We start from the raw sequence: 22,137 nt of genomic DNA on the forward strand, positions 1-22,137 counted from the left end.
TGATGGTGCTACACACACGCTCTTGAACCGATAGGTGTTTTGAGCTGAAACAATGCTCATAGCGACCTATAGGCCCTCGTATAGCGCGCGATATCTTCATGGCTGCCGGCCGCATGCTGGGCAGAAGCCGTCGTCGTTCCTCCATCCATCCTGAATGTGCCCGATTATCTATGTCTTTTTTGAGGCCCTGTCGGTGAAGAGCTGTGTGTATATGACAACCCGCGAGCCCTTTTCGAATTGGGCCTTAACATCGAGTCGTTCTGTCTGCTCCAGGTGTTCATGAAGGTTGTTCGTCTTTTAGACAGCGACTTCGACACCCAACGCTGATTTCCACGTCTGCATGACCCTTTGTAAAAATAAAAATAAATTATTTTACGCAAACGCTATCTGACTTTGTGGCCAAGATGTCCCAACCGTTGTCACCATCTGGGTTCCTCTCAGTGAGCTAGCCGTTCCATATATGGCTGTCAGAATTCTTACACTAACGATTCATAAGGCGTATTCTGCGTGCACCTAGTTGGATGTATGGTGAATTGATGTCAGACGAAATGTGTTCCAATCTAAGGGTTCTTTTGGCAATAGCGTTCTGCATACCACTTCGACAACAATATTGCTCCACTTCATGCCGGCCAGGCGTACCAGAACGAAGAAAAACAACGCCTGGGGTTCTGGCCTATACTTTACGAGCATCGATCACCAACCATTATCTTGCACTTGTCCAATTAATTCCTCCAAAGAGAAAAAAAAATGAAAAATTTTCAAGAGCTCAGAAAATACTGTAAGAGGCACGCTGAACGTGCAAGAATATAAAAAATATCACGGTACACATGGACACGGGGAAGAAGTATAACCTCCGACACGGGGAATCGAACCCCGGGCATGACGGATCAGGAATGAGAGCGTCATATGTTAGCCACTACACCATATCGGATGTGTTATTTGTGTTGTACATGTAGAATTTCATGTTTGGGTGGGCTCAAGTATGGAGGGTGACGACGTTTGGTCATGGATAATTAGCTTAAGATTATGTAAAGTACTTATAGGGGTATAGTATACTGTAGACAATATCGTAAACCCATGGACGACTAATAACTCGATCCTATACTGACCACAGAGCCCCCTTAGGTGCCGACAACTTCCACCCATGCGAAGTCCGTCAATATAATGAGGACCTCCTCCTGCAAGGTTCAACCCTCGTTCGAGAAAAAAATTCGGCGAAATGTTCCTAAGCCTGGCCTCGAGACTTCTCTTGCTCTGCCTTGGGGACATTTGACAAAGCAGCATGATCTGGAGCATCTGTCTTTTCCTCCATTGCATTCGCGCTATCCGAGGCAGTTTCGCTGCCATCATTAGCTGCGACGTCCGCTGTATTGGGAGTGTTGCCAGCGTGTGTTGGAGCGAAATGGCTCTTTGCCCTGATTTTGTGTCCGTAAAGGTAGAAAATGACTGGAATAGGAACAAGTGCTGCCGCCACACATCCGAGGAGTGTCGAAGCCCACTGAATACCCATACCGTTGAACATATAGGATGCAAAAAGCGGGAACCCAGCGCCACAAAGCGATCGGAGGAAAGTATTGCCAGCAATCGCCGACGCAGCAAACATGAGATAGGCGTCGACCAAATAATTGAGAGCCTGAAGGAAAATGGCCATGAGTCCGAATCCACTCAGAATACCCGAAGCAGCAGGAACGATCCAATGCACATCGGCTCTATAACCACTCCAACCAAACCAGAAAATACCGGCAGTGAAGGAAACGCCACCAGCGATAATAACAGGTAAACGCCATTCCGGAACAGGAACGCCGTTATTAGCAGCAAGCTTCCTCTGATATCTCGGCTGATCAACCAGGACGACCGTACCAGCAATAAGCTGACCGATAATCATTCCGAAGAAAGCAAGACCAGACTCGCCAGAATTGAAGCCGTGGACTCTTTGGAAAACGAAAGGATAAGCTGTCAGGAAAAGATACAGCAAGCCGTAGATGAAAGCCATGTAGATGGAAAGGAGTGTGACGATAGGCTCCAAAAATAGAAGGCGCATTGGTCGAGAGAAGTTCTTTTGGATGAGTTCCTTAAAATCAATCTCGATTTCCTCCTGTTTGGCATGAATACCCCAGTTCTTAGTCCGACGTCGCAGTTCTGCCGCCTTCTCGATGAGAATGACGGGAGGGTAGGTCTCTTCCAGAAATATGAAATCAAGGGCAAATGCGACCCACCCCATAATTGCAGTGATGTACATAGTCCAGCGCCAACCTAGATAGCTCATGGTGATGTAGCCGCCGACGAAAGGCGCAAGTAGAGGGCCAGTGAATACGGCCATGGAGAATATGGTGATGGCGGCACCTCGGGTCGCGTTGTCGAACATATCAGAGAAGACGGCCGCAACGACGGCCAAGGGACACGCGCCACAGAAACCGGCAAAAAACCGACAAATCAGGAGGGTCTGAAGATCCTTTGCAGTCGCACAGGCGATTGTGAAGACGGAGAAACCAAACATAGATATGCAAATCGGTAGTCGTCTTCCCTTTAACTCTGACAGTGGAGCCCAGAAAGTAGGACCAAAGGCGAAACCCAGAACGTATAGTGATACTCCCAAAATACCTACTTCCGTGCTGACGCCGAATTCGAGTGCGACATGTGAGGTGGCAGCGGAGAAGATACTCGAAGTGAATGCGGATGTCATTGTTGTATAGCCAAGCATTGCAGCTGTGAGTAGCCTAATCGGCGTGTTAGTAAAGAGGCCACTGTCGCACGGGAAGAGCTGCACCTACTTTTTCTTCGTGGGCCAATTCTGCGCATGGTATGGGTCGTCCGGCCCTTCAAACTCAACAACATAATCCTCTTGCTCTGGCAGGGGCGGCGGGAATGGTTTGCCGGCACCGAAGCTTGGCAATGGCTTTGTGGAATGGCGGCTGCGAAGACTTCGTCCGATCGTTTCGCTGTGCTGACTTCGTGCTGTGTGTATCCGGCTCAGCTCTGTGGGATGCCTCTCTAAATCGCGTTGCGTTGATACTCGGCTCATGCCAACTGTTCGCTGCCTGGAAACACCGCCACCTTCGCTCGAGGAAGTCGAGACAGAAGAATTGGTGACGACCCGCTCAACTTCATTGCTTGGCCGGCGAACAGGCTGATTCCTGTGGTTGCTATATCGTTGCGCATCTTCCTCAGCCCGTATGAGCTCTCGGTCGGCCTCATTCATGGTCGCCATCGTGCCCGTATGCGCGACTCGGCGCCTTTCTCGTAGGTATGAGAGGTTCTTGAAAAAGTATCGTGAGATTTACGTCACAAGCGCGTCGTGAGCTCGAGGCTGGCGAGGTGGACTGTTGACAACAGGCGAGGTGTAAGTCAATCCAAATCCTGATGGGAAATGTAACAAGTCCCGAATTACAATAGCAATAAAATAAGACCGAGCAGGAGCTTTCCGGTCAAGAGTGGGAGTCTCTTATTCTTAGCTGTATGTCTATCTTACTCTTGTTACTAGGGGGAACTAGCTTTAATAAGTGCTTCACGGATTTGGAGTCATGGATCCATCACTAGATGGAGCTTGATGATCGCGGCAACACGAAGTGTGGATTCCGCTCCAGGGGTATTGGTAATTATAAGGAGTCAGGACTTGTGTTGTGAAGAGCGGGCCGCTTCTATCCAGCACTGAAGCAACAGTCGATGTGTACGTGTGTAATACGATCAGAATTTTCAAGCCATCACATATCTTGCGCTGCAGAAAGGACAAGGAACTCGAGTAATGAGCCGAGGACGCATTGTAAAAGATGACGGCATTCCCGCCTTGGCTGTCCAGTTGACATATTGTGGCGGGGTCGTTTCGCAACGGCATGTCAGCCAATACTTGCGGACTTACCGCGTTCCAGGCGGCGTTTCTTAAACTTTTTTTTTTTCCTTCCCAGAAAATTTTCTGGTCTGTCTGCACAGTAGTACTCCGTATACCACCGCTGCCACCCCAGTCTCAAACTTGGCGAACCTGGCCGGTGGAGAACTCTAGTGGCTGAGTAATGAAGCAGCCATGATGTAAAAGGCGACGGAGGGCGAATACCGATCCATGCACCACCCGGAGCGGTTGTCTTCGGTCTTAATGCCCCAGTCTTGGGTATAAACCAGTGGGGTGTTGGAAATTGATAGAAAATTCAGGTGCAAGCCAAAGAACAAAAGGGCGCGATTGTCATGCATGAATAATCTAGACTAGACTAGACGCTTCTTCGTTCTTTCTACAAGGAACATTCGTAGTAGACCAAGTTTCCCACCGATCATATACCAAGCAGATTTACTGTGTACTACAGCATATGATCCCCCGGGGGATGAAAGCAGTCACGTCGCGAATCAGATTTGTTAAGGGGAGATAAACCTTGCTCCATGTTTAGCTTCTAGGCGTCAGCGATTGCTCCGTAGGGATCTGTTAGTCAGCGGCTCGCAGCTACCGGGGTACAACGACTGCCACTAAAATCGGCAATGAGGATCCCAATTGGTTTTGCCATAAAATCCTCCCTAGGCTAGGTGAACACCTTGGGGAACAGAACTAGTACATGGTGCTTTAACAACTGTATGCATTGGCATAGAAGAAAGTTAGACGTGTGGATAGTTTAAGGAGGTATAGGACAGTGTCCATCGTGTGCTGTTATCACGCAGCAATGAGGTCCGGCGTGAAACATGTTTCTCGATTTAAACACAGTTTTCAGCTAGCTCACCAGTTGTAGAAACGACTGGCTATTCAAGGGCGTTGAGAAAATAACTCGCATATTGAGATATATACTGGTAGATAGTCATGCACTATTTAGTCATCGTTTTACGCCCCAACCCATGTTCGAGCAGCGTAGCAGTTTGTTCAAGAGATAGGCCGGCAGTCTCCGGGTATATCAGCCATACTGCAACCCAGCCAATAGCACATATTGCGGCATAAAGGACAAAGGTCCAGGTTGGTGTAAGAGCGTCCATCAAGGGCAAGAAGGTCAACCCAATGACGAAGTTTGCAGACCAATTTGTGGCAGTGGCAATACCACTGCCCGTAGAGCGCACACTGAGTGGGAATAACTCACTCTGCATCCAGGGCACCACTCCCAAGCCAATTGCATACGACGCAACATACAACGTCATGCTAGTTAGAATGATAGCCGCACCCGTGTCTTGGGAGGATGACGATCCGGATTTGGGAGCTTCGGACAGGTTGACAAACCTGAAGCCATAGCCAGATATAACAAGACCAGCGACCATGAAAGGGATGGAGTATAACAGTATGCGCCGCCGGCCTATACGGTCAATAAGAAGCAGTGCCGCCACAGTGAAGACGAAGTTGGTCGTAGCCACAGTGAGCGAGGCAAGAGTCGGCTCGGTGAAACCGAGAAGCTTGAAGATAGTTGCCGAGAAATACATCAGTGAGTTCTATATCTGTTAATAATATTCAAAGTTGAGGGTCGATTGAGAACCCACGAAACCGCAAAGTTGCTGCAGACATTGTAGAAGGCATGCAATTGTAAGCGCGCGTCGATGTTTCTGTACGCTGATGAGTCCGCGCAGTCCAAGAAGCCAGCTCTGGTTCTCCTTGCCGCCTCCAAGGAGTAATCTTCCTTGCTCTTCGTCCCTGACTTCAGTCTGAATATCTGCCAAAATGGCCTTTACTTGACTACTTCTTAACGAATCGGAGGCAAGAGTCTTCTGTATGACCTTCAGTGCAGTTGATGATTTACCGGCCTTGACCAACCATCTAGGCGTTTCGGGCATGAATAATAGGAGAAAGCACTGCACCCCAGCTGGGACGGCGCCCAGTCCTACCAACCATCTCCAGCCGGTAGAAGGGTCACCAAGTTCAGTCAACATCCATCCTGTGACATAAGCGACTACCTGACCGAATGTTATAGCCATGTTGTTCATTGTGACAAGGCGACCTCGATGTTCGGCAGGAGCTAACTCAGCAATGTACATTGGTGTGACAAAGCTAGCCGCTCCCACGGCGGCTCCGACAATAGATCTTCCCAGGACCATGGAGGATACACTGTAGCTCCCCGCTTGTGCAATGGCACCCAGTATGAAGAGTATATCCGCCAAGAGAATTACCTGCTTACGCCCAAAGACATCGGCCAGAATCGAGGCAAGGGGGGACGCGATGAGAGCGAAGAGCGCAGTGGAGGCGGTTATGATGGATTTGTCGAACGAGGTAAGCTCTTTGCCGAGCGAAGCATCTATGGATACCAGGGTCGCAGAGATGACGCCGGTATCGTCTTGAATTGGCATCAGCAACGAGGTCAACAAACATTCAAACACGGGAACTCACAGCCAAACAGCAGTCCGCTAATGCCGGCGGACAACACCAAAAGCCACATGAATGCGCCTATGCCAGCACTTTTGACGTGATCTCCGGATGCCGGAGCGCCCTCAGGCTCGCAGCCATCATCGCAGCCTTCTTGATGAGAAATCAGGGGTGCATTTGGCGAACTCTCCATCCTCTATATGTCTCAACGCTTCTATGCAAACAAGGGCTGTTCAGAAACATTGGGGCTCTGATGTGCCCGCGTATAGAGTCGATAGTAGTGGTAGAAGAGAGGAAGGGAGCCTCGGACTTTGTCGACACATGAATGTTGACCCATGTGGGACCTGCAGGTGGCCCCTACTAACGTTAACTTATGTACCTTGCTTACCTCTAGACTGGCTTACCCTAGTACATGCTGTAGTACACAGTACGAAGCTGTGGGGTATCCCTGAGCCGGCATGTCGGCGCATGTGCAGGTGGGCCACGCTAATTTATCTATAGCGATCCTTCACTTACAACATAATCAAAGCATATCAACGAGAGGACAGGCCGTCAAAGACGACACTAACCAATTTGTCTTGTATAAACAACTATCTGTGCCTCAGTTTCCCACCTAATTATCTGTAACGATTGGGTTATGGTGGCATTGCCGGGCACAAGTTAGCGTCAGACCGCAACCACAGATTCTCAGCACTCCCCAAATATGAAGCTTGTTCCATTCTACTCAATGCAAGATACATCATGATCGGGGACAGACCGTATCCTACTAAGTTATCAGGCCTTGACAAGGGCAGTGGGGCAAGTTCTTTCGAAGAGAAGGTACAAGTGGCTCGGAGCTTAAAATCGCGAAAAAAACACCCATGCAATCGACCTAGTACCTACCCCGTTGCCCTCTTCAACCCTCTATACCATAGTACAACCCGTCGACCCAGTTACATTGCTTCATCTAAGTTTCTACTTATAAGTCCCTTATATCCAAGTACTCAACAAGATAGTTGTCGCGGACGGAACAGGATCAGTGGAGTAGTAGAATACCACTGAGCGAGAAGTGAAACGCGTCACTTCCCCCGTGAGTATTCTGGTGCATGTAGGCCGTCAAAGCTAACAGAAATAAGGTGAGTAACGATTGAGTGCTGTGTGAATTTCAGCTAAACTGCAAAATTACCTATCGAAACCCCTGCGTTGATCAAAATCTTCAGCAGCCCTGCTTTTGTGCAATTTTCTGCGCCCAGACTTTCCACGTTGATCGATCTGAATAAAGCACTCCTCACCATTCTGTTAACATTAAGCGATGAATCAGCCGTGGACTGCCTACCATCATTTCTAAGCTGTCTTGAATTTGTACGTTCTGTGGTAAGAGGCCTGGGTTTGGTCATCTAGATCTCTGGCATTGATTTCGTCGTCCACCTGAACGAGTTCAAAATCCGCAACCGTATTCTTGTGCTTCAGACATGGTGGGTCCCGGTCGCCATGATTGCTACTAGGACAATATGAGATATTGTTCCGCAGTCGCCATAGAAGCGACTCGTGTAGCATGGCATTGGGAGGGATATCTCGAGTTGCACCTCCGTTCAGGGGAAGCCGCACATTTACCCAGGCGCCCTTTTCAAGTTCCCAACGTCTGATGATAGGGAGATATTCTAAGGCTTCATCAGCTTTGGTCAGGGTTGAAAGACAGCAGTGCATACCCATAATCTTCTATAGAAGAACCTTGAAAAACCCAGTGCCACATCCAAATGACAAAGAGTCATGCATATTTCCCTTGAGTGCTTCAAGTCCGCCACGCTCTCTGAAGTTGTTCTTGAAGCCCTCGACATTCTTGGACCATTTGACCCCAGCGAGTCCGTCGCGCTTGCCAATTAGCTCGAGCTCCCGTATCATCCAGGCAAGCGGTATGTCACTCATTTGGAACAGATCCTCGCGCACATTCTTGGTAGCTCCTTCAGAATGTCGAGTCATCCAGAAGTGCTTGATACGTTGCCATACTGACATGGGCTGATGGGTATCAAAAGCATTTTCAGGTACTGCTGGCCAGCCTCCGCCGACATCACCATATGTACCTGGAAACCAGACTTCCTTGATGTCCTCGCCATTATTTTCGATGGTAGTAATATCCTGAGCGAGTAGCGCGGCCTTGAACTTGACTCGGCGTTCATCAACGGCGACGGCGTGTCTAACGTATCTGGCAGTTCCCGTCACTGGTACTGGAAGAAATCCTGTCTGCTCGAGAATTGCAACTGAATTTACGCAATCCCAGATCCCTAGGAAGTATACAGTGATCTCAGTTTGTTGGACTACCCCGTTTGGGAGCGATCGCATGTCCTGTCGACAGAAGTGGGCCTTAAATGCCTTTATTTCATTGAAGGCTGCGTAATATTCCTCGCTGTGACGATCACATTCTTTGTCACCTGGGAGTTGTTCAGTCTCCCTTGAAATATGCTCGCCTTGAAAAGTTGCGCTGTGCCGTGGGTGAGAGTATTTGTAATCTTTCTTGCCGCTGGCTAGGTACTTCTGGTAAAGGCGATAGGCAAACGGAACCATCTCTTCATTGCCCTTGCACAGTAGGCCAACTGCGTTGATCATACGAGTCAAGAGCTTGGCTGTAAAGGCGCCGCGGCTGAAGCCGAACATATAAATCTTGTCACCCTTGCATAAGTCACTATGAGGACTCACTCTTCTGGACCAAGCTTTGAGAAGATAGACTTACGGAATCATGATAGCGCATCAAGAAGCGATAGCCCGCCATAACGTGTGCGTCAAAGGTCGTTCCAATCCCTTGATCGATGGTTTGGGAGATTGAACTCTGTTGAGTTATCAAAAGTATTCCAGTTAGCCAATATTTTCAAGGCAGATAGTAAACTTCTTCAGTGCTCGGTCTTGCTCGAGATCATCAATCTTAATTTTTCAGAGGTTTCATGCACACGCTCATCAACTTATATCCACTCAAAAAGGAAAAAAAGGAAAAAAGTTAAGGATGCTGTTCATTTTGATACATACCTGTATCGAGCCCAACCAAGTCTTATTGACAGACTTTTCATTAATATCATATGTATCAACACCAGCTACACAAAACATTAGTCAGACCAAGGCTCATGAGGAGAGGATATTTACTTTGGTAATAGTGGTATTGGCGAGGATCATTACGGTCAAGCCTATTCAGGATCTTAACCACGTTGGTGTCGGCGTTAGATCCACTGAAAGTGTTTCCGGTCCCGTCGAAACATAGAATCAGCTTCTTGGGTTCCCGTTCTGGCGCAGGATCACCCATTTCGTAAACCTGATCTGACTTGTTGAAAATATTGGAAGCTCAACATATGGAAGGCAAAGCTCTAGATGGTCGGGCAGGCCTGTTTGAAGCTGGAATTCCTTTTATCTTACTCTTGCCTTATGTTCGACCATAACCAGCACGCTGTACCTATCAGAAGTATGAAAGTTAGGTGACACAACTTCGGACCGATGTTGAGACACGTAGTTTGTCGCTCAGCAAGTTACCTGCTATCTTACCGGTAAATAATTTTCTCAACAAGATATCACTTGTGAAATTCTGCCAGCCCAGTAGCGATACAAGCGAAACATCACAGTGCATATTTTGGCCACGCCGCCATGCAAGCAGCCGCTGCGGTGAATTATTGCAGTCAAATTGTTCAGCCTTCACTGGTAAATGCGGAAGCGGGCCAGGCTCCAATTGTTGACACATTAGCTGCGGTACATAAATCCTCAGATGTAGATCTGATACATAACCTTCAGTATATCATGAAAGATGAAGAAGAATGGGACACGATAAGGCGAAATGCTGCCTGTTACACAACTGGTTCGCATAAGGCGCAATTCTTGAGTCTGCCACTCTACAGGAAGGCATACATGTTAGCTCTTACAAGTCGTGTGTTCCTCATATGCTTTCAATGATACGTCAGGCTCTCCGGAGAAACACCGGCGACAGCCACGGTCCATGTCGGCAAGCTTGGCTTTGGCTTGACCCATGGTATTCAAGGACCGATACTAGTTGCAGGCGTTTAAGATTTCAGAAAGCAAAGCCCTCACTGGGAGTTTACTTGGCTTCTCGTAGCTTCCAAAACTAATTTCCTTCCTACTTTTGAATTAAGAATCTCGAGTAACTCGGGATGTAGCCGAATATATCCAGCCGGCTCGTTCTTGATCCGAGACAGTGCTGTGTAATGTATAAATTTGGGGCAGCAGCGCGGCAGTACCAACATGATCTGTCACCCAGTCACGATGCGTGGTCATAAATAAGCAGTGAGGTAAGACGAGCTAAATCTAGTGTGCGAGCTGACTGTCGTCACATGTATCAATTGCTCAACTCTCGTTGCGGGATTGAAGGCATGAGCGAGAAGCTTTTGCACTCGGGGTTATGAAAGTCGGCGTGGTCTGTGAAATATAGTTAATGATAACGGACGTCAAGATGAAGCCTGAGGTTGGAGCTTTGGGAGAATCTACAGCATCTACCACTGACTTACGTTGGTGGCGACGTGAAGTATGATGTCGTCAACTCCAAAGAACAAGCCGCAGCCGACAAGAGCAAAACGTACGATACTATTAAATTCAAGGCTCCAGATAGCGATATTGTTCTTAGTGAACAAGTCCCTCAAGCTCTTGATGTCATGCATGAATAACGAATGCCTGACGGCAGCGTCAATAATATCATCCAGCCAAACCTGGGGCATGCCAGCACCCCCGGAAGTATTTTCCAACACCATTCTCTTGTCCCTCTTCAAATGGTTATGGATTACATTTTACTTGGCATGGCAACTTTTGCCCTTGGAATATTCCGATGATTGAATATTCTTTCAAGTATATAATCTGCAACTAAAAGGCCATTGCTAAGTCTGTGTATCTTAGTATGCGAAGTCTGTGCAGAATACGAAGCGTCTAAACGGTGTAAAGCCCGACGCAGGCCTTCTGTTTGACCTTTTGATGGCTCCTGACGATGAAAAGTTCAAGGAAAAACCAGCTGGTATTTCCTCTATGCTGTTCTATCACGCCGCCATTATTATCCATGACATCTTCCGGACGAACAGAACAGAAATGAAAAAGTCTGGTGCTTCGTCTTACCTTGATCTTGCATCTCTTTACGGTGAGGGTGTCCCGCATGGTGTCGGCAACCAGGTCAGTGTCGAATTTAATTTGCTGTACCGCTTCCACTCGTGCATCTCCAAAAAGGACGGCGCCTAGATCACTCGATTCTTCAGCAAGCTCTTTCCAGGCAGAAATCCATATGTTTTTTAGAATGTTGGTATGGCTGAACCAGGTCAGGCCCTACTCAGATTAGAGCACAGTATTCCCAAAGACCCAAGCGTGCGTACGTTCGATGGCATTGAGCGTCGAGCTGTAACCCGGTCTCATGATTGAAGACATAAAGCCGGCTCTGAATGCCGGTAGTAGTATCTGCCCAACCTACACAGTAGGCAGAGCAGTCCTATCTGACGCTGTCATTATTATCCGGTCTGATAGGTTCAACACCATAGACTTCACTATCTACAACCTGACGAGCTGGGGATACAATGAAATACAGCAAGACTACATGACAATGGTTGGGTCGATGCTATACAAGCTCATCCAGCGAGGCCTCCCAGGGTGGTTCCCATTCAACTCCATCACGGTGATGCAGCCCATGTACACAAAGCAGGCAAACGAGAAGACCGCCAAAGAGCTTGGCACCTTTGACCAGTTCACTACGGATGATCCAACGCCGCCTCGAAAGTTGGTCGTTCTCAAATCATCCGCTGCGATCAAGCAGGTATCGGAAAACACGAAGCAGTTTCCTGTGCCGTGGCTCCCTGCTATGAACTCCATCTTTCCTGGAAAGAAAGACTACAACTGGTACATGCTTTCCGGTACCGATGCGAAGAACCACGAAAACCGCGTCAGCATCACAAAAGCGTTGAGCAAGGCCACGAACTTGCACGAGGCCATTCACGACTGCATTGAGTGTGTTGGTAAACAGTTGATTGAGAAGGAATTCTTCAAGCTCAAGGAGGAGCGTCATCAGTTGTACATTATTCGGGATATCGCCATCCCTCTGAACGCCCAGATGCTCACCGATCTCTTCTACCTTGGCTTGCGCACCGACGAGAACCCCGAAGGCACTCTTGGTACAGCTGAGCTGTACAAGCATCTTCTCAACACCAGGATCTGGTGATCAAACAACAACGACCCCGGCCAGGTCTTCAATCGTCGCTGCCGCGCGGCGGAAGGTGTCAAAGCCATCGTTGAACCGACCAGCAAGCTGGTCACCGAAGTGAAGCTTGGCCGTGGACTTGGATTGGGCGTTATTCTGGCTCTTAGCAATACAGTGACACGAAAGGCCTATATCAAGAAAGGCTCACCACGTGCTGTCGGTCTGTTGCTCGTTGGGGAACTGTTGAACCAGGGCAATCCAGTGTACCGCGTAGTCGACACTCTATGGTTAACAGTATTCGGCGGCGTTGGCGTGCCAGTAACAGCGGTAAGTACGACCATCTAAATTTATCTAAGACCGCCGTATCAAGCTCTAGTCCCGGGCATGGGCTTGGGATTTTGTGCTCGTTTCTCCCATAGTTCTTGTGTAAAACAACAATGATTTTCAGGGAGCTCGACGGAAACTTCCACTGAAAACAGATCATTCCAATTTAGAAGCAAGCTTTTGGACGCAGAAACAGATATATCCCAGTTTAACGAGTTAATGGCCTATCAAAATAAAATTATACTGATACTTCCGCAGTTCTACGAAGTCCTGGCATTCTTCTTGAATCCCGAGAATATATCCATCTGGTCCAGACTATCGCCCAAAAGAGTGAAGATGCAACTCTCCATGTATATGTTGCAGAAGGGTAGCGTCTCACGACTACTCAGCATGCCATGCGTATTGCGGCGCAAGCAACTGAGCATGAAGGCCAGAAGGTCGAGCCAGGTACGCCATTATCTTGTTGGTAAGTTCCCAAAACAGAGTGGACACCGCTACTGGACTCCTTACAGTCTCACGTTGCGCTGTGAGTATCCGAGGTACTGATCGCTTCCCGGGAAGAGGCAGGACAAAATCCAGAGGAGGTCCAAAACGCTGAACAAGTTCGACCCTTACCGTAACACAGAATATGTTCCGGCGTTCGGCTACGGCATGCACGAGTGTTTCGGCAGAGAAATAGCCCTCGCCTTCGTCGCCGGGCTGGTGAAACTTGCGGCTGATGTCAAGCAACTCCGCCCAGCACCTGGCCAGAAGACAATCTGAGTCGGAGCAGACACAGCATACCTAAATGATAGTTGGTCATATCTTGCTTTTGATGCTAGCAGTATGCTCATCTCCCCCAAAAATATACTGGAGTAATCCCATCGCTAATGCTCCGCAGCCTGGAAGGTTCACTTCAATGGCCATGGGCAGGGCACTTACACAGCCGAGCCATACGCGCAGAAGCCTATGGAGATGCAGCAGTACTATTCCATGCTCGAGAGACGCAAGGCTGAGTTGCTGGGCCAGTCACAATTTGACCTTTGAAAAGGGAAGCCGTAAATGTGTGAAATGAAGTGGTTGCTAAAAAGCGGTAGGTCTTTCTATTGGAGTAGTGAGAACTGAGTGATATGGGACGCTTTGGGAGTAGTCTAGTCAACGAGCCCTTGACAAGAACCGAATTGATGACTACGATATTCAGAGATTTTTAATTTAACCCAGTCTGTGATACTCAGCTACTTAGGCAAGAAGCGCGATGTAACGCTTTGTGAATATTGTGAAATCTCGTACAGTTCTACCTGACTTATCTGCGCATGCCTGAAGGCAATTTCTGTGTCTTTTTGACTCTGGACAACTGCAATATACACATTGCAGCTCCCGTCCAACCCAACTCCCTCCGCTTCCACGCTTTTGGCTTCTTGTCACCTCCGAACCTCTGCTGCAGCACCGCGGTCGGCTCAGACGCGACAGACTGCACGTCGTGATCCGGCACGGGATTATTGAACCGCTCGGAAATTGGCACTGTAACAGGCTCCGAGTAGCTATAGGGAACACCCTGCTCTATATTCGGTGTCGAGCTCCTATGCAGTCTCTTGTGCTTTCTCGCGTAGATGGGGCGGCGGCCAAAAACTTCATGCTCGCTGCTCGCTCCTGCCACCGTGGTCTCAACCCAGACGACCTCCTGACGTATGGAGTCGGCATAGATGACGAGTAAAGTCAGGATCGTGGAGGGCACGGCGGCGGCCCAGAAGACATAGAACATGTCGCCTCTCGGCCCAAACGTCTCGCCCATGGACAGGATGCCTGAGACGATTGAGATCGGAAGAAGCACACCGCCCAGGTAACTCACACGGTCCAAGCCTCGCTGGTTGTCTTCGGTACTTATACTATGCCTGTCGAACAGATCGAATTTTCTGGACGGTAAAACTTGGCGAGGAGGCTCCTGCTGCAATCTGTCGACCTGCACTGGCGACCCTCGTAGATCGACAACCAGTCGTCTGTAGCGCTCGCTACGATCTAAAAGTCTCTTCCACCTGAACTGGAGTGGATTATCGCCTGTAGTCCTTTGGTCATGTGAGGTGATGAGATTTCTCTCCAAGGAGCTCTGGATCTGCCAAAACAGAGCTGTGAACTCCCCGGAACTACTATCCACACCTGGTCGCAACGCCTCGAAGAAATCGACCCACTGTTCGTAGGCGAGCAGTTCTAACGTTCCTGAAAGGTTGAAGGAGTGCTCCTGCTTCTCCTCCAGATATTGCCAGAGACGACGCTCGAAGCTTTCGGCGTCTTCCGGCCTCGACTTTTCGAGGAAGCATGACTTATCGCTCGAAATCGAACGATTCAGGAACAACACTGTGATTGAAAACTTAGCTTCGCTCTATGCAAACACTAAAACCAGACTTACTGTTCACGTTTACATCCTCCAACAGAGTAGCCCGGCAGAACAAGGTTTCGACGGCGGCGCGGGAAACGCGACCGCGCGAGAAATCTAAGTCCCGGGCCGTCCCACCCCCTCCTACCTGCTCCCAGCCACCGACGCCCTCGGATTCCGCACGAGCCCCCTTCATGGGTTCAGGGAACTCATAACTGGTAATAAGAGGGACAGTAGGAGACCTCCCGGCTCTTTGGCGCCGGGTTCCTCTTCCTGCCGACAAGGATGCAACCCAACCAGCATCGACGCCGTACTCGTCGCCGAGAACACTTGTGTACTCGACCGGGAGACCATGGAGCACTACCAAGCGCCTGGTACCGCTCCCCGTGTCCGGAACAGCCCTGAGTTCCCGCCGCAATTCTTCGGTGCCCAACACGAATGTTGAGTAGGATTCCGCTGAGATAGCAATAGCGTAGCAAGCTACGGTCTCCAAGCGCCTCGCCACGCCATCATCGGGGTTCGCTTCTCCTACCAATCGTTCCAAAGCAGTTCCAGTGCCGGTGCCTACGTCGATTGTCTTAGACTTAATATCGAGCGGCCCATCGTAGGGTGGAGCGACCGCCATCTTCGAGACGGGCAAGTCGACTTTTGCGGGGTTAAAAATGCCATTGAATGGGGTCCGATAATAACTAGGGGTGCGCACTTTATGATTGCTGACGCTCTGCCTGAAGGATTTACCTGCCCACCGCGTGATGCTCTTCGTTTCCATTTATTAGTTGGTTCTCGGCGTCAGCGGCCGAATGATTGCTTCTAGGTCATCACGTCAGCTTATTTGATGGCTGCCATTCTGTAAGCAAATTGTTTAGAATGAATCCGTACTAGTAGTGAAGCTTCAAGTAACGTTTCGTATATAACAGTTGTTTCTCTATGCTATGACTACGACCTCGAACCTACAATTGTATCTATACATAATCAGTTCACAACATCGAAGGGTTTAACCCCTGAACTCTGCCAACCCCTCGTCCTCTTCTAATAGAGTGCCATAAGAAAGGGGCGTAAACATGTGACCAGCAAATTCTGCGTACTTGGATTGCGCTTCGACCCATTGTAGACGAAGAGAGTGCAACTATTGACAATGTTAGTGGCCATATAACGAAATGTGTCCAAGACAAATGACTCACCATGGCAGAACATCCTTCCATGGCAATAAGGATAGCACAGGTAAGGAAGAACCAAAGGTAGAATGCGACCACAATCATGATGACACCGACAACGCCTGTCTTGGCGAGCGCGGGTTCAAGGGTCATCTGCCAAAGGACAATACTGAGCTGCTGGTGAGCGAGAGACAGGGCCCAAAGTCGAAGATATGAAGCAGTATGGGAGATACAGTTCAAGCAGAATTCTACAAAGACGTTAGTAGAGGTGAGACCTTGCGACCTTTATGGCGAACATACCGATAGTGTGGATGACTTGGTGAATCATGATTTCGCTGAACTCGAACTCGCCGTGTCCTTCTTCACCCTCGTCGACCTGGGCGATTGCGGCACCACCACCACCATCTTCGGACTCGAAGCTGGCTCTACCATTGCCAATGTGTCCATTGCCCTCGTCATCGTCATCGAGGGCAGACACTCTCGAGTTTTCACCGATACCGTGATAGCCCTTAGCGCGAGCTCGGTTGTGCTCCCAGCGAAGATAGAACGGCTTCAAAAACAGAAGAATAGGAACTTGGATGAAAGCAAGGAGAAGTAGAATAATCTGAACAGTAGCCTGTCCAGGGTAGAGTTGTCCATCTAACTCTCCTGGTCGCAAGAACATGTAGATCAACATGTTGAGCAATCCGGGTGGGGAAGCACCCTTAGCAGGCCAGTCAACCGACCACTTGTAGATAATACAGATGACAAGATAGCCAAAGATCGACTGGAAAAAGATCATGCCCGGAAGGAAGTTACCCCATATGTCGATAGGCTTCTTGAAATGGCGGGCATTGAACCAAGAAAGCACAAGTGAGTAGGTCATGTGAGCCCATCCGAGGATAATACTCATCTTCATCTTGTAACTGTTGCTGAAGAGAAGGTCATTCTCGGTTCCGTGCCATCTCCAGTCCAGACCGAAAGGATATCGGTAGTCGCTCTTGACGACACCGGTCAGGGTATTGCCTTCCTCCCAACCTTCGGGGACGTCCCACTTCCATGCACTGTCGAAGAAAGTGAACGACATAGAGAAGACGTCGTTGTATATAAGACCAGTGTAGAGCGAGAAGACGGCCATGACGAGAGCAATGTAGCGACCATAGTAGATCATGGCGAACAGTTCAAAGGTAACCTTCTTGAGGGGCTTCTCCCAGTAAATCATGGCCAACGAAGCAAGCAGCATGATGACAGCATGTCCAAAGTCACCAAACATGACAGCGAACAGGAAAGGGAAGGTGACTATAGCAGGAAGGGCAGGGTTGACCTCCTGGTAAGTAGCGGTACCATAAGCGTTGATGATAGTTTGGAAGGCCTCGGTGAACTTGTTAGTCTTGAGGTATGTGGGAGGTGTCTTGTTGGTCCGGATCTCGTTGATGATGGAGGGGACAGAGAGACCTGCTCTATTGGTGACATCTTGTAGAGTCGAGCGAATGAGAGGCAGATCGTTTGTCGGACACCAAGCTTCTGCAATGAGAGTACGTCGCTGACGATCGAAGGAGAAAAGATTCAACGTTTGGTATGCGGCCTTCTCCTTGGTGACGAGAATCATCCAGGCGGAGAGCGACTGGGCAATCTGAGTCAACTCAGCCTCCAGCGTGTTCTGGGTGTTTCTGAGCACGTTCTGGAGATCATTAAGTCTGACGTTGACCTCGTGCACCTGGTCCCGACGCTCGTTGCTGTCCTCATCGACCTTGTAGAGCTCTGCGCCCATAGACTCGGAGATCTTACGAATCTTGGCCAAAATCTCCTTGCCGTGAGCGAAAATGACAAAGACGTTCTTATTGACAGTCTCGTTTGTCGTGGGGTCGACTAGAGGCTCTGGGATCTCGGACTGGTTCATGTACAGGTTACCGCGCAAGGTACGCCAGAGAATGCGCTCAAATGGACCAGTACGGTCACGAGGGATGACACCGGCAACGAAGCCGATGTTCATGCCGGTGAAGGATCGATCGGCATCCGGAGCCTGTCCGTGCTGCTCAACGTCCTGCAGGAGAGGAGCATCGTCATCCTCAGTAGATCGTCGAATTTCCTCCACATTGCCGTGAGCCCGGTCGAAGAAGCCACCTGCCTCCCTCAAAACCCATCGCCACTCGGTCAGTTCAACCTCTCGCTTCTTGAGGGTTTCGTAGCTCTCGTTGAGGGACGCGACTCGTGTCTCGAGGCTCTGGCTGCGCTCAGCCAGCTCATCGATCTCGTGCGTGGTAGGAGAAGCGAGGCTTTCGACATCGAGATCCAGCTTCCTCAGAGGGATTTTGGCCTTTTCCATCTGACCGTGGAAGTAGCCTGTATAGTTAGGAGCCATCATGGTGGAGTGGTGCACAGGCGGGACTTACGGAGCTGGCGTTCGACATTGTCGAGGCGTCGGATTTCCTGTGTAAAAGTTCGCTGGAAGGCGGTGACATCGCTGTTCAGCTACATATGAAGTTAGAAAGAATGGTTTGATCGTGGCACTGTTGTCGCTGCTGGGCATGAAGAGGCCAGACAAGGGGCGTCGGGTTGACGTACATCACGGAACTGGACCAAACCAAGCTCTCCAAGAGCGTTGACGACCTCTCTTCCGATTTCATTTGAGATATACAGCTGCACCATGCTCATGTCCGCTGAGCGGAACATGGACGTCGAGGATGGAGCCATGATGGGCGGTGGTGGCTCCCAAGCTGCGTCGTAGAATTGATGCCGATTGTATCTCGGCAACGTTGAGGTTGCAAGCTTGGCCACAGCAGCAAGACAAATGTCATTGCCTGGCAGAGCCTGGATGGATTTAGGCTACTCCAATATCGGGGTGTCGAGTGACATATATGCATAGACTAGTGGCTTGGCACCGTTTTGGGGGCAAAACGTCATAACATTCGTTATGCTTTGGATACATATGCAACCTCGGGAGTTGGCACTGCCAGCCAATCTACTCCACATTGTTGTAAGCTAGGTACCTACTGACTCTATGGACTTAAGGAGGTACCGTGCCAATGCATGCCCATCCCCCTTCAACCTACACCATGTAGATACCTAGGTAAGCTCGTCCGAGTCTCTACCACGTCTCATATAAAGAGTAACATGTGTTCTGTCGTCAAGTCGCGCTGTCTGGTAGCTCTCAAATGGCGGGTGGTCGAGTTGCACCAAAGTCCGGGTTCTGCCTTTGTCGTGTACTGACAGGCCTCTACCAGTCAATTGCATGAAGGCACAACAAGCCACAGAGATGGGTATCATTAATCATGTTTCGTGATTCATACTATCCTACGAATGATTCCTACGCTATGATGAATGCTGATGCTGAACTATTTTTATTACAGAACTTTTCGTTATCCCAAGGCGCCACGCTCTTGCAATGAACCATGGATCTGAACGTCGTGAAACTTGACAAGGAAAATAAAATAAAAACGAGAAGGTGCGGAGAAAGTGAAGAGAGATGATTGCATGCCATAGGATATCGTATGAGGGAAACAGAGAACAACCCAGAGAGAGGAGAGGGCGCCGGCCCGATGTTTCAAATCACAACTTTCGCTTGAACATGTACGATCCGTACATGCCACCAACTTCCTGCTTGGCCATGGGTATCTTTCGCATGCCCCAAAAAGAGGCACCGGATTTCCATGAACGTAGACCAGAGTCTCTCTGATCATCTTCTGCTGCCTGTTTCCGTACCAGCCAGGCCCGGTTACCAAACTCCGTAACCGTCCAGCCACATCTTTCGACGCTCGACGATTTCGCCAGACGCTTGTACGCGTCTTCGCTGACCTCGACGACCTCCAGTGGCGCTGAGTACTTTTCCAGGATCGAAGTTCTCCGGTTCAAAAGAGAGCTTAGGTCCAACTCAGAGGTTGTGTAGTCGGAAAGGTCGATATACTTGAGAGAATGTGGAACCCAATCAATTTCCATGCTGTAGTCGTCATCATTCTCATCGGGTCTGAAGATACGTTCAACATCGCTGATCTTCATCCGTCTGCCCAAGGAGAGCTCCTCAAGGTGCTTGGCCAAAGGACGTAGCATGTCGATGTGGGTGGCATCCATGATGCTACCCTTTAGACTCAACGAGCGCAGCGTCGCAGGCAGGTGAGGGAGCAAAGCGGTGACATCTTCCGCTTCCAAGAGTTGATGACTTGTAGCGTCAGCAGCGAGACTAAGAAAGACGAGTTCCTTAGCAGCAGGGTGGTTGGTAATGAAGTCGACGACACCTTCTGCTGTCAACAGCTTACACTTGGCCAGATTTAAATGAGAAAGCCTAGCCGTGTGCGGAATTGACAGGAGGGCCTCGTCGGTGATGCGCGTGCCAGCCACGTCCAGATGGGTTAACTGAGCCAGTCTGGGCAGCATAGTGGAAAAGACCTCGGATGGTAGGTTGGTACATTTGTGAAAAGACAGTCGCAAAATTGACAGTGTCTCCGGCCACTCACCCGCCACGAGCGACGACATGGCATCCTTGAACGGGGCTGCGTGGCAGCCCGTAAAATCGATAGCCTGGAGTCTCTCGAGACGGAAAAAGAGCTTCTTCAAAACGCCCTCGCTGATTTCCTCATCAATGTACTCCTGTGCCAAGAACTCCCTCAAATAGGGAGTAAGCTCGAGGCATTTCAATAGAGTCTCAGGCGTCAGGTTCTGAGTAGTGAGCCGCTCCGAAGCAGTCGAGAAGAAGATCTGAGGGTTGAAATGGCTGAAATCCAGGCGCCGAACAACAGTGCCGAGCTCCTGGTTTGCCGAAATGTGGTTAAGGAACTTTCGGAAGATTCTTGAGTGGGGAATCGTGATGTTCCTGTATAGGGCATTCAGCGTTGCCGTGTGCAATGTCTTCGAGGTCACTAGTAGTGACATCAAATCCACCTAGTCACAATCAAAGGTTAGCTCCTCCGTCTTTCCACATTCAGATTGATGCTGGTAGGGGCAGATGTCTTTCTCTAGAAATTTCACACAAGAAGAACTCCCATGGAGTTTCTAGGGAAAACGTTAAGGAAACATTTAGGACACATAGTTACGAGACCACTTACATTACGGGCAGAAATGCCGTTAGGTGGTATATCAAGGATGAGGTGTTCAATAATAGAACCTACAGTTTGTCAGCGGTTATGTCGTTCTTTCAAGCATTTTGCGTCGACTCACCCAGAAGTTCAAGAGGCAGTTGCTCAATCGGAGCGTGCCCGGGTAGTGGTCGGCCAGGGCTCTTCGGCTTAGGTTGAGTTGCTGGCGCTGACCATACTATCCTCAATGCCTGTAAGTCACCGAAGCTTCTACTCGCCGTCTTGCCTTTAACACCAATCTGCTTCCATCCCTGGAAGCCATCGGCAGCGACAGCAGGCAGCCAGTTGCCATGCAGTCTGCTGTGTGGTTGTGTAAGCGGTGGCCTGAATTGCGTCTTAGTGCATGTAGCCATATCAAGAGGTGACGGTAAATCGTCTATGGCTTGGTCTTCTTGTTCAGCCTCTTTGAGGTAGGAAGATACCTTGGTGCTAGTAAAGGTCTGAGCGAGATCCGAATCGTTCTCGCGTACTGACGAGAAGGATGATCGGCCAGATTTGTCAGGAGATATTTCTCGTGGTTGGTGGCTCTGGTCGTGGCCTACCATTTTAGTCTGGGGAGTAGGGCCGGTCTTAAGTTCCGTTGAGAAACATTGCTCGGGTGGTCCCAATCCAGAGAAGGTTGGTGTCGTGACCATGACTGATATTTGCGACAAGGGATAGTCAGCTTGGACAGGCAAGTCTGGTCCTTGCGCAATGCGAAATTGCTCTTCAATAGCGTGTTTCCAGCGCGCCCTGAGTGTAAAAGTTTGGCAACTGGAGTCTTCCCCGGATGCGTAATTAGGTACCGGTTTCACAGACGGTAGGCACAGACGACCAATATGGACTTTCTATTAGTCAATACGTCGAGTTGTTAGGTAAGAGCTTGGGTTGGC

General features: G+C 49.5%; 7 protein-coding genes and 1 non-coding gene across 8 annotated transcripts; 1 reads left to right on the forward strand and 7 right to left on the reverse strand.

The window, feature by feature from the left end:
• Nucleotides 1-851: 851 nt before the first annotated feature.
• On the reverse strand, nt 852-931 carry BKA67DRAFT_t65. Its single transcript has one exon. It is a non-coding gene; the product is annotated as a tRNA-Glu (tRNA).
• Nucleotides 932-1,225: 294 nt separating this feature from the next.
• BKA67DRAFT_655095 (major facilitator superfamily domain-containing protein) lies at nt 1,226-3,208 on the reverse strand (the record flags this gene model as incomplete). Its single annotated transcript, XM_046106682.1, has 2 exons — nt 1,226-2,717; nt 2,772-3,208. The coding sequence occupies 2 exons, from the start codon at nt 3,206-3,208 to the stop codon at nt 1,226-1,228; spliced, it is 1,929 nt and encodes a 642-aa protein (XP_045961020.1).
• Nucleotides 3,209-4,731: 1,523 nt separating this feature from the next.
• BKA67DRAFT_688179 (general substrate transporter) lies at nt 4,732-6,760 on the reverse strand. The gene is made up of 3 exons (XM_046109067.1): nt 6,278-6,760; nt 5,437-6,224; nt 4,732-5,388 (listed from the first exon to the last, which is right to left on the reverse strand). The coding sequence occupies exons 1-3, from the start codon at nt 6,444-6,446 to the stop codon at nt 4,780-4,782; spliced, it is 1,566 nt and encodes a 521-aa protein (XP_045961021.1). The 5' UTR covers nt 6,447-6,760; the 3' UTR covers nt 4,732-4,779.
• Nucleotides 6,761-7,951: 1,191 nt separating this feature from the next.
• Nucleotides 7,952-9,521, reverse strand: BKA67DRAFT_655097 (uncharacterized protein; the record flags this gene model as incomplete). Its single annotated transcript, XM_046106683.1, has 4 exons — nt 7,952-8,899; nt 8,961-9,056; nt 9,251-9,315; nt 9,365-9,521. The coding sequence occupies 4 exons, from the start codon at nt 9,519-9,521 to the stop codon at nt 7,952-7,954; spliced, it is 1,266 nt and encodes a 421-aa protein (XP_045961022.1).
• A 1,152-nt stretch (nt 9,522-10,673) lies between these two features.
• BKA67DRAFT_655098 (uncharacterized protein) lies at nt 10,674-13,475 on the forward strand (the record flags this gene model as incomplete). Its single annotated transcript, XM_046106684.1, has 7 exons — nt 10,674-10,745; nt 11,111-11,377; nt 11,525-11,570; nt 11,623-12,406; nt 12,494-12,716; nt 12,972-13,160; nt 13,275-13,475. 7 exons carry the CDS (start codon nt 10,674-10,676, stop codon nt 13,473-13,475), a joined length of 1,782 nt encoding a protein of 593 aa, XP_045961023.1.
• Nucleotides 13,476-13,995: 520 nt separating this feature from the next.
• Nucleotides 13,996-15,688, reverse strand: BKA67DRAFT_655099 (uncharacterized protein; the record flags this gene model as incomplete). The annotated part of the gene is made up of 2 exons (XM_046106685.1): nt 13,996-15,044; nt 15,097-15,688. 2 exons carry the CDS (start codon nt 15,686-15,688, stop codon nt 13,996-13,998), a joined length of 1,641 nt encoding a protein of 546 aa, XP_045961024.1.
• Nucleotides 15,689-15,958: 270 nt separating this feature from the next.
• Nucleotides 15,959-19,074, reverse strand: BKA67DRAFT_553103 (V-type proton ATPase subunit A). Its single transcript, XM_046101892.1, has 5 exons — nt 18,762-19,074; nt 18,590-18,668; nt 16,518-18,539; nt 16,245-16,465; nt 15,959-16,189 (listed from the first exon to the last, which is right to left on the reverse strand). The coding sequence occupies exons 1-5, from the start codon at nt 18,888-18,890 to the stop codon at nt 16,058-16,060; spliced, it is 2,583 nt and encodes an 860-aa protein (XP_045961025.1). The 5' UTR covers nt 18,891-19,074; the 3' UTR covers nt 15,959-16,057.
• Nucleotides 19,075-19,604: 530 nt separating this feature from the next.
• BKA67DRAFT_672536 (uncharacterized protein) lies at nt 19,605-21,900 on the reverse strand (the record flags this gene model as incomplete). Its single annotated transcript, XM_046108717.1, has 3 exons — nt 19,605-21,071; nt 21,236-21,294; nt 21,348-21,900. The coding sequence occupies 3 exons, from the start codon at nt 21,898-21,900 to the stop codon at nt 19,746-19,748; spliced, it is 1,938 nt and encodes a 645-aa protein (XP_045961026.1). The 3' UTR covers nt 19,605-19,745.
• Between the last annotated feature and the right edge of the window lie 237 nt (nt 21,901-22,137).

Source organism: Truncatella angustata (assembly GCF_020726525.1).
Source record: "Truncatella angustata strain MPI-SDFR-AT-0073 chromosome Unknown BKA67scaffold_2, whole genome shotgun sequence".
NCBI lineage: Eukaryota > Fungi > Ascomycota > Sordariomycetes > Amphisphaeriales > Sporocadaceae > Truncatella > Truncatella angustata.